This window comes from Phocoena sinus, chromosome 7 (genome assembly GCF_008692025.1).
Source record: "Phocoena sinus isolate mPhoSin1 chromosome 7, mPhoSin1.pri, whole genome shotgun sequence".
NCBI lineage: Eukaryota > Metazoa > Chordata > Mammalia > Artiodactyla > Phocoenidae > Phocoena > Phocoena sinus.
Window position 1 is genome coordinate 735,606 of NC_045769.1, and position 13,565 is coordinate 749,170.

Here is a 13,565-nt window from a genome sequence, read left to right on the forward strand (position 1 = left end):
CAAAGAAGACCTGGGGGCATTAGCTAGCAGTTCACTGGACGCCTTGTTAGACATATTCATTCCGAAGCGCGGAGGGCAAGTGACTCGGAAGGCTGTGGGTTCCGAGTGGGGTCAGAGCCCAGGAGGTGCAGGTGCAGGTGCTGGTGGGACCCAGGGAGAGTGGGCAGCGCAGGGCATCTCCGGAAACCCTAACGTGGTCGTGGAGGTGGCGGAGCGGGACCACGTCATCTACAGCCCCACTGCTCCGCACAGTGTCTGCCATGATGTGCAGCCCTGGCAGAGAACGAGGCCCTGCCCGCGAGACCCCAGCGGACCGTGTGCTCTGAGCTGCCCAGCGGGAGCCACCTGGTACAGGGTCCTCACCTGTGCAACGAGGCAGGAGAAAATGATGAAAAGATATGAACACTGGAAAAGAAGGAGTGAAAATGTTGTTATTCATAGACGACTTGATTGCATAGAAATTCGCAAGGAATCTACAAAGAAACTACTAGGTTTGCTTATAGAGAAGAGTTAGCTATAAATCTATATATTAAGAATCACTATTGGAAATGAAATTTTAAAAATACCATTTACAGGGCTTCCCTGGTGGCGCAGTGGTTGAGAGTCCGCCTGCCGATGCAGGGGACATGGGCTCGTGCCCTGGTCCGGGAAGATCCCACATGTCGCAGAGCGGCTGTGCCCATGAGCCATGGCCGCTGGGCCTGCACGTCCGGAGCCTGTGCTCCGCAACGGGAGAGGCCACAACAGTGAGAGGCCCGCGTACCGGAAAAAAAAACAAAAAACAAAAAACCATTTACAGTAGCATCAAAAATACCAAACACGGGGCTTCCCTGGTGGTGCAGTGCTTGAGTCCTCCTGCCAACGCAGGGGACACGGGTTCGAGCCCTGGTCCGGGAAGGTCCCACATGCCGTGGAGCAACTGAGCCCACGAGCCCCAAGACATGAAGCCTGCTCACCCAGAGCCTGTGCTCCGCAACAGGAGAGGCCACCGCACCACGATGAGGAGTGGCCCCCTCACCACAGCTGGGGAAAGCCCACGCGCAGCAACGAGGACCCAATGCCGCCAAAAATAAATAAATTTATATATAAAACAAAACCCCAAACACCTAGGAATACATCAGATAAAAGATGTGTAAGACCTCTACACTGAAAACTGGAAACACGGCTAAGTTTAATTTTAAAAGACCTAAATTAATGTTCACGAACAAGAATTTGTAATATTTTAATAGTTTCCATTGTCCTTAACTTGATATATAGATTTAGTGCAATTCCCACCAAAATTCCAGTAAGCTATTCTGAGGAAATAGATAAGATGACTAAAATTTATATGCAAATTCAGAAGCTCTAGGATAGGAAATACAATCTTTAAAAGGGAGAATGAAACTGGAGGACGCACACTACGTGATTTCAAAACTCTCTATAAAGCTGATGTACTTAAGACAGTGTGGTGTGGACATAAGGGCGGATAAATCGAGCAACGAACGGGAACAGAGGCAGAAGGAGGCCTGCACCTATGGTCAGCTGGCAAAGGGGCCGTGTCAACTAGATGCGAAGGAAGCGCTATTTAACAAACATGGGAAAGACTGGGTATCAGTCTGGATAAAAATGCACCTTGCCCCCTTCTTGCCTCCACGCACAAAGTCAACGTGAGGTGGGTCATAAACCTCAGCATAAAACCTGTTTTCTAGAGGAAAACATGGGAACAGGTCTTCAGGACCTCAAGGTAGGCAGAGGTTTCCTAGGGAGGATCCAAACAGCACAGACCATAAAAGAAACACATGAGCAAATAGGACTTTAAAAGTGGGATTTCAGACCCTCTGGCCTCTCAGCTCCTGTGCTGATCACAGCTACCCCGTGACAGTGTCTGGGTCACCCTATCAGTGCCATCTCTCCCAGTGGCTGTGAGTACCACGGGGCAGCAGGCCTCGGGTCTGCTCAGAGCCCCACCCCAGTGCACAGAGCTGTGTCCGGCGCCCAGCTGGGTGAGCAACAGGGTGGAGCCAGGCCAGCCCCAGCCCTGCACAAAGACACAGGGCTGCATGGGGTGTGGGTGTCCATCTCAGCCAGAGGGAGAAGTGGCCTGCATCCTGGAGGTCCTGCGTGAGGACCTGGAAGTGTGGACGTGGCTGTGGCCGCAGCACACGCTGCTCTGGCCTGGCCTGACCCTTCCCAGGAAGGAGAGGCGAGGGAGCCTGGCATAGGCAGAAACCAGTGAGGGGCAGGAGCGAAGGGACAGGGGTCAGGGGGAGCCAGGCAGAGGAGGGGGAGGGGCTGGGGGCTGGGGGCCGCCCTCGCTGCACATTCGAGGGCAGAGTGGCCCCAGGGCTGCGAACTCCCAGACGCTCCGCGCCTGCAGTGGCTTGCGTGCCTGTGGTGTGCCCTTGAGTCTTCAGGGCTCGAGTCCTGGCTGTTTACCCTTGGACATCTTGGTGCCCTAGTCCCGCGACCCTGCGGGCCTTCCGTGGAGGTCGTACGTGAGGATGTGTTGTGCAGGCTCAAGGTCTGGGCCCAGGGTGTGCAGTGTCAGGGCGCCCGGCCCAGCTGACGGCCACACACCCCATCCTCCAGCCCTGGGGAGGCCCGCCACAGAGGTGCAGTCAGGGAGCGGGGGGCCTTCCTGCCAGACTCCTCCACAGCCCGGCCCCACAGAGTGAGGACAGATGACCAGTGGCGTCTTTATCGAACGTTCACAGGCCAGTGACCTACGGGGACGGCCGCTCGCTGGGGAGGCGCTGAGGGTCCAAACAGCCCACATCCAGGAAGCTCCACTCGGAGGGGTCGGGCCCCTGGGGGCGGGGCAGCTGCCCGGCCCTGCCCCTCCCCCCTTGACCCGGGCTGGGTCAGCAGCTGTCCTGTCCCCGGGGCCTGTCCCCCTGGCAGAGTCTGTTTGCCCCTGGGCCCCCACCCCCAGTCACTGCGTGAGCATGGGACAGGCAGCCGGGTCACAGCTTGTTCCGGGGGCAGCGCTGCAGGGCCTCCTGCAGGGCCCCAATCACTCGGTCCACGTTCTCCCGGGAGGCGTTACAGCCCAGCAGGCCAATCCGCAGCACCTAGGGCGGGGGCGGGGCGGGCGCAGATGTCAGCCTCTGTCTGCGGCCCTGCCTGGCTGTGCCTGAGGTCAGGGCAGAGCCAGCTGGTGTCCCCCTGTGCGGGAGGAAGTGGGCGGGAGGGTACACGCGGCCTAGGTCACTCCCTGTACAGCCCCTGGGGTTCAGAGAAGGTGCTCCCTTCCTGATGCCCTGCTGTCCCGGGTCCGCAGACGACCGCTGACCTCGGCCTGCATGTGGTACACTCAGCACAGAAGGCCCCCCTCACCTTCCCCACCGAGGGCCCGAGGCCGCCCGTGATCTCGATGCTGAAGTGGTCCATGACGTAGCTGACAAGGTCTCTCCAGTCGTAGCCCGCAGGTGCGGCCACGGTGGTGACGGTGGGCAGACGGATCGCCTGCAGGACAGGCCGGGCTCAGCCACCTCATGCCATCACAGCCAGCTCCACCTGCCCTGGCCTGGCCTGGCCAGCCCTGGCCGCAGGCTCCAAAGGGACGGGCAGGGGTGCATGTGGGGGACGGAGAAGGGGCCCCAGGAGAGCGAGGTCACCACCGCCCCAGGAGCCACGCCTACTGGCTGGTGCTCAGGGCGGGGCTTCCAGCCTCCAGGGACCCCTCTGTGTGTCTGTTCTCTAACAGGCCACACGCTGGCTTATCAGCTGACCCCCTACCCCCAGCCCCTCCAGGATGGTGTCTGGCTGGCGTTCTGGAGGCCGATGGGCGTCCTCCAGCTCAGGGAGCACCCATAACTACTCCAGACAGAGAGGCTCTGGGGGAGGTGGAGGCATCCAACTAAATGTCCTGAGATCTGGAGGCCGGGAAAGCGTGACAATGACGGGGACCCCAGGACCGCCCCTGCCCCACCAGAACTGCATATCCATAAAGGGGGCTGGACAGGAGCTCGCCCTCCCCCCACTGCCATGTGATGCCCTCTGCCCCCGCCCTCCTCACCGGATCCTTCACGAAGAGCTGCAGGCCCAGCCCCTGCAGGCGCCCGTGCAGGTACTCTGAGGCCTCGCGGTGCTGCTGCCAGCTCTTCTCCAGGCCCTGGGTGGGGAGAGGGCAGTGGGGTGGGCAGGGCGGGCTGGGGGCCCTCCTCGGTGGGCAGAGAGGGAGAAACTGGCTGGCATCCACGGGGGGGGGCAACTTTGGCCGGGGGAGGGGCTCCTCTCCTGGCCTGGACCCTGAGCGCCTCGGGAGCCCCCTGGAGCCACAGGTTCAGGGCCCTGACTCTGCCCCAGGGGCCGGGCCTGGGCTACCTCAGGGAGGTGGAAATAGTCTGGGTCTGGGAGGGGGACGTGGCGGCCCAGCCGGTTGTTGGATCCTCCAGGCCCCTGGGAGGGGTGGGGACGACCTGGCCAGAGGTGGGGGGCTGGCCGGGGGCAGAAAGGCTTCTGGGCTGCACGCTGCCTCCTGCCCTCCCAGCCACTGAGCCCACAGTCCCTACTCCACAGGGGTCCAGCCTCTCCTGCCGGCACAGCTCACAGCCGTGGCCCAGTCCCCTGCCCCGCAAGTGTCAGCTCCCGGCCTCTCTCTCGGCTGCATAGGTGACCACCCAGCCCATGGGACACCTCGAGTCTAGCCCAGCCCCGGGCCGGTGGCGACGTGAGTGGACGCAGGGGGCAGACGTGGCCAGTGCAGCACTGCAGCCTCGCTGGAGGCAGGCCTTGGCCCAGGTCTCTCCCGGCCTCTGGACCGGCAGCTGGCAGGGCCCCTGGGGGCCGTCCTGGGGCTGTGTTTCCTGGCCTGGGCCAGACTTGGCCTCCTGGGTCCCGAGAGTGTGGACCTTGCACTGGGCCAAGGCACCACCCTGGTCGTGGTCACACCCAGCTGTCCCCACGTGGCTCCTGCCCACACCCTGGAGCGGGTAGTGGCCGAGGGCACAGCCAAGCCTCCTGACGGTGGTCTCACTGCCCCTCCCGCCCTCTGGCTCCACTTCTTGGCCGCCCGCCCTCTCTTCCTCCCACCTGGGCCCTCTGCTCAGCCAGGCCCGCCTGGAAGGGGGTCCACACCTGCCCTGTCGCCGCATCTGCCCTCAGGGCTCTGTCCTCCGGGGCCTCTACCCTCAGCTGGCAGCCGGCTCACCACCCCCCGCCCCCCCCCATGCCTGCCCAGAGCCTATCCCCCTCCGCACTCAGGGCTACTCTCCAGCAAGGCCCCCAGCACCTCTTCCTTCCTGCGGGCCCCTCAGCAAACCAACCAGCAGTTCTCCGAGTCTTAGCATCCCTCTCACCCCCTGCCCCCAGTCAGCTTGAGGGAATCTCGGGGCGGTGGGGGCCGCCCAGCGGTTCGCCAGCCTCAGCACCTGCCGGGTCCCAGCTCCACGCTGCTCAGCTACCCCTCCGCTCACCTGCTCTGCTAGATGGGCCAGGCTCTCTCTCAGGCTGTACAAGCTGACGACAGGGGTGGTGTGATGGTATCTGGAAGACAGGAGGGCGTGGCCAGGTCACTGGGCGGGGCCAGGGCAGTGACTGTGTCTCTCCCAGCCCCAGCTGGCCCAGGCTCTCTGACGACGGGTCGGCCCCCACCCAGGGGAGCACGGTCCAGCTTGGGGGCTACAGACCTGCAGCCAGATGTGGGGAGAGCCTGGCTCAGAGCAGGGCACTGGCCGGGCTGTGGGGAGAGGCTGACTGGGCTGGAGACCAGGCGCTGGCTCCCACCTGTGGCCCCAGTGCCCCACTGGGCCCGCTGCATAGGGCGCAGTTCCTGGTGTCCCTATCTACGTGTGTCACATAAGGGGCCTCGGGTTAGGGTCAAAGCCACCTCACACAGAGCCCCCCTGCCCCCCCTCCCTCTGAGAGATGGGTAAAGCAAGGCCCAGGATTGGGAAGATGTGTCAGGCCAGGTCCAAAGTGCCTGCAGATGCGCTGGGACTTCTGGGAGGAGAGGGCCCATGGAAAGCGGGGTGGGGACCATGACTGGGGGGCCTGGGAGGAATGGGGGGGACCCCGTTGGGGGCATTGAAGGCCTGGCACTGGTGAATCCCAGGGCTCCAGCTGGGGTGTGAGGGCATGAGGGTGGAGGCTCCCATCCCTTAGCACTTCCCTCCCCCTCCCCACCCACCCCCTTTCCAGCCCCGCCCCCTCTCTCACATCCTGGGTTTGTCGTCACAGCCCCAGAAGTTGGCCAGCCACTTGATGTCCAGGTAGAAGGAGAAGGGCTTGGTCTTCCGAGTGTAGATCTTATTTCTGGGGAGGAGAATCAGCCTGAATGCCCCCAGCCCCCCCTTGCTCAGAAGTGAGCCAGATGGGTGGGGCCCCCAGGACCCCCGTGTCTGTATTCAGGCCCCTGGGGCCCAACTGTGCCTCTGCCTCGAGGGTGTGCGCCTGTCACTCGGGCCGGGCTGATTCCCATGGAGTCACCCCAACTCATTGCTCAGGTCAGAGAAAGGGGGACCAGAGGGTCTGCTACATGGTGAGTTCAAACACGTAAGAACGGCAGAGGGGATCCTGTATGAGGAAAGCGTCCTGGGAACTTGTTGGAAAACCCGGAAAATTTGAAGAATGCACTACCCGTGGAGTCTCCAGACTGCTGTTCTAACCTACAGGCCCGGACTTGAGCTGCAACATTTCCAGGCTCCAGGCAGCCCCGTTCACTGCAGGCTGGCCCCACAATCGCAGCTGGCGGGAGCCCCGTTCACTGCAGGCTGGCCCCACAATCGCAGCTGGTGGGGCTCCATTCCTTAATACCTATCCTTGTTTACTACTGCTCCTCCGAACTCAGTGGTTTTTATACACGGGCAGAATCCTTGGTTTGTCTCAGGTCTGAGGTCAAGGGCCTCTCTGTTCAGTCCTCCGGTTACCTGGCTGGTCCCTATGCTAAATGTACACCTAATGGATAAAGGCACAGAATTAGGTCACCCCTGAGATTTTCTCTAATTGTTTGCTACATGGTACATTTATTGCTCACTTCCCTTACCCGTCCATTTATCTTTGTTTCAAAAATCTGAACATCGGGTCAGCATATACTTACGCTCAGTGTTTAATGGTGAAATTTAAACGTAATTAAAATAAAAATAGTACACCCGTAAGAAAGTGACAGAGAGGACACTGAGGCTGGGGGTCTAAAGATGAGGCCTCACCTTGCCTAGAAGAAGTGCAGCCTTGGGGAAGAAACTGTGAAGCTGGGGTCTGCCGGAGGGGCCTCTGGGGCAGCCTGGGAAGAGCTGCATCCCCGGGCCAGGTAAACCCAGGCTGCCCTGGCAGCCCTCTCCTCCCCACCCGGCCCGTCCTGTTCTCTCCTTTCCTTCCCCCTGGTCTCCCCAACCCCTGCACCCGCGTGGGCTCCTCTGCTCTTGGGTCCCAGGCGATGCTGGCTGACCTTGAACCGTTAAATACAGGCGTTCTCCAACAGCTCCAGGTGGACGTGAACAGACCGGCGCCGCGGTCTGACCTCCGGACTTAGACCCAGATGCCTCGTTGACCTGCCTCCAGGCCTCTCAGACTGCGCACACCCACAAAGACCTCCAGATCTCACCTCACATCCTCTCTGTTCCATCACCTGGGTGCAGCTCACGGTAACGGCCTGCTGGGGCCGGTCCTCAATCCCCTCCCCCAGCTCACCCAGGCCTGGTTCAGGGTCTGGACAGCGGGGACATGGGGGGTGTTGAAGCTGCAGCGGGTGAAGGGGGCCTGTGCCTAGCCCGGGGAGCAGCTCCCGCATCTGCTCCTGGATGCTGAGCCAGGGCTCACCTGTCCAGGGCGGGCACCTGTCCAGGCTGGGGGGAGCATTGCAGAGCACGGCCCAAGGAGCCGTCCCTTCCCTTGCTCTGTCCCTCCCTCCTCGGGGCCACCTGGCCTTGCTGCCCACCCAGCCCTGGCTGGGGGCGGGGCACACGCACTTGGCCTTGTCGCTGAAGGAGATGAGCGAGGTGCCTGCAGGGGCGTTCAGGACCTTCTGGGAGCCCGAGTATAAGACATCGATGCCTGTGGAGGGGAGAGGCGTATGCTCAGGGGCCGAACCCCGCGTGGGGGTGGGGTCACGGGGGCTGCCCAGCCCAGGTCCTGAGAGTCCAGCAGAAGTTGCGGGAACCTGGGACCCACCATGCACCTGGTGTCGGAAATGGGAGGGACAGTGTTGGAGGACTAGACCCTTACCCTGTGGGGTCCGATGCTATTGCAGGTGGGCTGAGCTAACGAGGGCACCCGTTAGCATCTGCCTGGTGTGGAAAACCCACACGTCTGGGGTCAAGCGCTGGGCGAGAGTGGGGGGGTGGCGGAGGGTGGAGCAGCAAACGGGTTTTTCCTTCACATCTTGCAGTGCCCGTCCCCCGGGCTCCCACACAGCCTGAGGGGAGTTTCAAATTATGGGGCAGCAACAGAGGGCCGTGGTCAAGCCCAAAGCCGGGAGGACCAAGGACCAGGATTCAGATCCAAGCCCTGCACCGTCTCTGACTCCCTGAGGGTGGGGACCCGAGGCAACTGCGTGCCCAGGTGCACGGACGGGTGGACCCGGAATGTTCTTTACGGTTCATTCCTAAAGCCTAAAACTGGGCGGACCCAAAGTTCTCCCGAGAGGAAAGGGGTGAAGTGGGGGTGTTCACACAAGCGATGAACATTCAGGAGCAGCAACACGAGCGACCTTGCTGACATTAGGTTGACGTCTGCTGACCCACAAGGTCCCGTGGAGGCCAGGGGGTGGGGGCAGTGAAGGCCAGAGGTCCTGAGCCTGGCCCTGTTGCTCCGCGGCCTGGGCCTCAGGCTGGAGCCTCCTTGCCCGGCTTCTCCTTCCACGGCGGGGGCGGCCAGCCTGGAGGCCCAGGGCGGGCATCCCGGGGACAGCACTGCCCCCCTGCTCCCATCCCCAGGGCCCCTCTGTGTGCCTGTCCTTTCAGAGCAGTGGTTTGGGGTCAGTCCAGAAGGCTCCCCCTTCAGCACTGGGTCCCGCAGAGCAGAGCCCTCTGCAGAGGCAGAAGCGGACCAGGCCAAGTGGGCCGGGCAGCCGTGGACGCAGCACCACCCAGGGTGGAGCCGGGCTTTCCTCCCTGAGGAGATGCTGGGCCTGGAAGGCTTCCCCGGGCTGGCCTGCAGGTGACAATGTCAGCGGTGCTCCCAGCGTGTGACAGGCGTTGGGGGGGGGTCTCCGCCCTGATTGGCAGGGGCCCTGGCGCTGCCCCCACCCCTCCTCCAAGGCTCTGAGTGCCTTTCCAAATGCCTGCCGCCCGGTCCCGGCCCAACGGCCCAGCAGGAACACGGGGTGTGGCCAGTCTATGGAGCGTGTCCTGCCCCGTGAGGAGCTGGTGGCTCTCCCACGCCTTGTGGGGACCAGCGCCTAATCCCGTGTGCAGCTGACGGACACGCAGGCCCTGGTACAGCACACCTCCCAGCCAGGGCTTCTGACGCTTCGGGCCACCGGTGGGTGGCTGGGCGGGGGGCACTCCCTTACCCTGCTGGTCCATGTAGATGGGGACCCCGCCCAGGGATGCCACCGAGTCCACCAGCAGCAGGCACTGGTACCTGGGGGGAGGGGCAGCAGAAAGCAGGAGGGGCTTCAGACTCTGCCCCGGGGTGGGGTTTCTGGAGGGGCCTTAAGAGCCTCTAGAAGGGCCACCGGGGAAGCAGGGGGAGCCTCCCACCTCCCACAGGGTTCCTCCTCCGGGGCTCTCAGCCCCCCGGGACCGGCTCTGTGTCTGAACCTGGGTGAGCCCCCGGCACAGCGAGCGTCACCCTGGGGGCCCCAGGTGGCCAGACCCAGGTACTCATGAGGCCAGCCAGGCAGTCTGTGTCCTGGGGGCGGGCTGGGTGCTCTGACAGCTCAGGCCCAAGGGCCGTGTGGGGTCCAGGGACCAGCCTAGCACAAGGCTGCATCTCTTCTGCTGACAGCCCACAGGGCAGAAGTCCAGAGCATGGGGAGGACAGAGTCCAGAAACAGCCTGAGCTGAAACCTCTGACTTTCCTCCACCTCCACATTTTCTTTAAAAAAGGCACAAAGAGTATTCCACGCGGACCTATGGGAGTCATAGCCCAGGTGACATCTGTGAGCTTGATTCACTGGACAGGACTCCAGGCGGCAGGTGGTCCTGGCTGGGCTGTGCCCAGTGGGCCCGAGGCCCCCATGGAGGATGGCAGCCCTGCCGGGGTGACCCTGCCTGTCGGTGGAGCTTCTCTCCTTCCATCCTGTGGTCAGCTGTCCAGAGCACGACTGCTGGTCCTAGGAGGGAATCCCACGGGACCCCACCCAAGGCCCTGGGCAGCCCAGGCAGGCGTGGGGGAACCTGGCGGAAGGCAGTGGAGGACGGTGCTGCTTTGGGGCTCTGGGACCTCGGGGCAAGGGGGGCAGGCCCTGGCACCAAGGCTGCAGGGTCAGCTTGAGCCCTCCCTAGTCATGGGGCCAGGAGGGCAGTGGCGCTGGGGGGACACCTGACCCTGCTCTCAGATGGGAGGGTCCATCCAGCCTCGGCCCAGAGCCAGGAGGACCCCCGAGGACCTGCACCACCATCACACGGCAGAGGCTGGGGGGACCGGCCAGCAGCCCACCACACTCCCACCCTGTCCTCGGACTGGGTCTGAGCTGTGCTTGGCTCTGCCCCCAGCACTGCCACCCTGGAACAGGCTCCCCCGAGGGACAGGCTTACCTGAGGGGACAGGCTCACCTGTGCGGACAGGCTCACCTGAGGGGACAGGCTCACCTGTGCGGACACCTGAGGGGACAGGCCCACCTGTGGGGACAGGCTCACCTGTGCGGACACCTGAGGGGACAGGCTCACCTGTGGCAGAGCTCCCCATAGCCATCGAGGGGCTGCAGCACGCCACTGGATGACTCCCCCTGGGTCAGGAACAGCAGCACGGGCTTGTGCTGGGCCAGGGCCTGAGAGGACAGAGGTTACAGCCATAGGCAGACCCAGTGCGGGGAAGGGGCCTCCGTCTGTCCTCCTCCCCAGGGACAGTGCAGATCTGGGCAGTGGGAGCTGGACGCCCCTCAACCCCTCCTGCCCCACCAGCTGACCGGCCCCCTCCCCGGGCCGGCGCACCCCCCATACCTCCTCCACCTCCTGCAGCGTGAAGTGGCCTCCAGGGTCCTTGATCATGGGGTGTACGCGGGCTCCTGGGGGCAGAGTGAGTGGTGAGCAGTCCCCGCACGCTGGGGGGAGCCAGTGCTGGGGACAGAGGCCGGGCTGAGCAGGTGGGTCCTGTGAGGGCCGCCCATGCCTGCCCCCAGCCGCTGCTGGAGGGGGAAGGTGGAGTGTGCTCGGTGAATCCAGGTTCCGGGGTGCCGTGGATGAGAGCGGGTCCCTCAGCTCCACTGTCCCCTCCCCAGCCCACCTTCCCTGAGCCCAGCCAGGCCGGGGCACCCTGGTCCTTTGCAGCCCTCTCCACATGGGAAGTAGAGAAGCATCTGTGCAAGGCTGAGCAGATGGGTGCTTCCCAACAGAGGGTAGCTTCAGAGGGGCCATGCATTTGATGGATGACTGGGTGAAGGATTGAGTGGGTGCGGGAGCAGGCTTTGCCCCCTCTGGGGCCTTGGGGCTCCAGGGAGGCAGGCCCTTGTCCTGCTCTGTCTCTTGAAGCCCTGCACCCCCGTGCACAGCAGGCCCCCAGTGTCATATGCAGGAGGCAGGGAGGCCCTAGGACCATCCCAGCCTCAGGGGCCTGAGGTGTGTGGTGGAGGCAGGGGAAGGGCTTGCCCAGGCCAGGAGGGTGGCCGAGGTCCGCTCAGGGTCCTGGACCCTGCCTGACCCGGGCTCCCCTTGAAAACCGGCATGTGCACTGGAGGGGCCCCGGTGAGGGGTCAGGATGCCCTCGGGCTGTCGGGGGTTGTCCATTAACCTGGACCGAGTGTGGTCATGTGCGGAGCTGACCAGGCAGGGGTTCCATGATGTTTCCAAACCCGCGGTAAATCATTAAACCCAATGCACCCTAGGGCTTTCGACTTCTGTCTCTTCCTTTAGTAAATTTTACTCTGGAAGTGGAAACCCTGTCCATACCTCCGTATTTTGCAGCTCTAGAAACAGAGCTGTTTCTGAGATTTTGAGGGGGGGCTGTCAGCTTCTGAAACCTTGTCCTGTGACAGAGTGGAGTTGGCCCCTGGGGACCTCAGACAGCTGCGGGGATGCTCTGGGTTCGTGCTGAGACCAGAGGAGTCCCTGCAGTGCTGTCCCCACCACGGGCTCCGGAAATAGCTGTTCCCCAAACTCCGGGAGACCAGGGGGATGGGGGCCCCTCAAGCATCCCGACACCCACTTGGAGGAGACAGCAGGCTGGCAGGCAGGGGGATGCGTGAAGGGTCTCCAAGGGGGGTAAGTGCTCAGGGCCTGATGTTGGTACCTGGAGAGGGGCGCTTCCAGGCTTCGTGCCAGAGGAGGGAGGCCTTTGGGGAAGGGTGGAGAGAAGGGCCGCACCCCACACCCACACCATCTCTTACCGATGCGCTCCCCGATGTCCTGGGCCCGCTGCCCCCAGATGCCGTTGACCCCGACCAGGAAGGAGTCCCCCGGCTCCAGGAGGTTGAACAGGGCGGCCTCCAGTGCGCAGTGCCCCGAGCCACTGATGGCCAGCGTGAGGGGGTTCCGGGTCTGGAACACGTACTGGATGCCTTGCTTGATCTCGTCCATGATCTGGGGGCAGTGGACATGCAGGTCACCGCCTCCCCTACTCCCACCCCAGGGAGGAGGCCACTCAGGGCACTGACCGCTGTGTCTCAGTGGCCTACCTGGAACATCTCCTTGTGCATGTGTCCTATTGTCTGCCTGCCCCCAGCCGCCATGACGCGGGGGGTCAGGTTAGAGGGGCCGGGCCCCAGCAGAAGCCGGCTGGGAAGGGACAGGGGCTTACTCAGGGCTTCTGGGGGAGCCACCAGCAGTGGGTGGGAGGCCATGGTCCTCACCCAACCTGCCGCCTTGTGCCCCAGGGCCGCACTGGCCGCGGTCAGTGCCCGGAGCATTTCCCAGCAGGCCCTGCACTGGACGATGGGCACCGGAGGACACGGGGGCGTCCAGGAGGCGAGGCTGGTCGACGGGTTTCTGCTCCACCTGCTGTCTTTTGCTGTGTGTCGTTGTTACCAGGCCGTTATCAATGCTTGTCCTGCACGTGAAGTCTTGGAAGCAGGGGTGTTGAACCCTCGGTGGGAGAGGAGGAGCCAACAAAGTCCAGTCAGTGAAAAACAGATCTTGGCAAGCCGCCCTCTGCCCTCCAGCCACCCCTCCCTCTCCGTCCCCGAAGGATGCCCAGCCTGGTACACCTGGCTGGGCTCAGGGGGCCCCAGCGTTTTTCTTATGTGACCAGAGCGCCAACATTTCAGACTTGGCAGACCTACAGGCTGTGTTAAAACTACTCAGCCCTGCTGTGGTGGTGAGAAGGCTGTTACAAGGGTGTGGCCGTGTGCTAATAAAACTTTATTTACAAAAGAAGCAGTGGGCCAGATTTGGCCCAGGGCCACAGTTTGCTGATTCTGGCTTAGCTCCCGGAAAGACTCACTTTAGAAAATATATGCTCCACGTGTATAAACACACATATGTACACACTGAGGACATGTCCATTCTTGATCCTTTTGGAGTATCTCCTCTGCCCGTCTACGCCTGAGG

At 62.8% G+C, this 13,565-nt stretch overlaps 1 protein-coding gene across 1 annotated transcript; it reads right to left on the minus strand.

Moving 5' to 3' along the window:
- Positions 1-1,058: 1,058 nt before the first annotated feature.
- On the minus strand, positions 1,059-13,288 carry AGXT (alanine--glyoxylate and serine--pyruvate aminotransferase). The gene is made up of 11 exons (XM_032638593.1): positions 12,695-13,288; positions 12,407-12,599; positions 11,025-11,089; positions 10,752-10,852; positions 9,431-9,501; positions 7,887-7,971; positions 6,139-6,234; positions 5,397-5,466; positions 3,998-4,093; positions 3,316-3,444; positions 1,059-3,050 (listed from the first exon to the last, which is right to left on the minus strand). The coding sequence occupies exons 1-11, from the start codon at positions 12,923-12,925 to the stop codon at positions 2,943-2,945; spliced, it is 1,245 nt and encodes a 414-aa protein (XP_032494484.1). The 5' UTR covers positions 12,926-13,288; the 3' UTR covers positions 1,059-2,942.
- Positions 13,289-13,565: the final 277 nt, after the last annotated feature.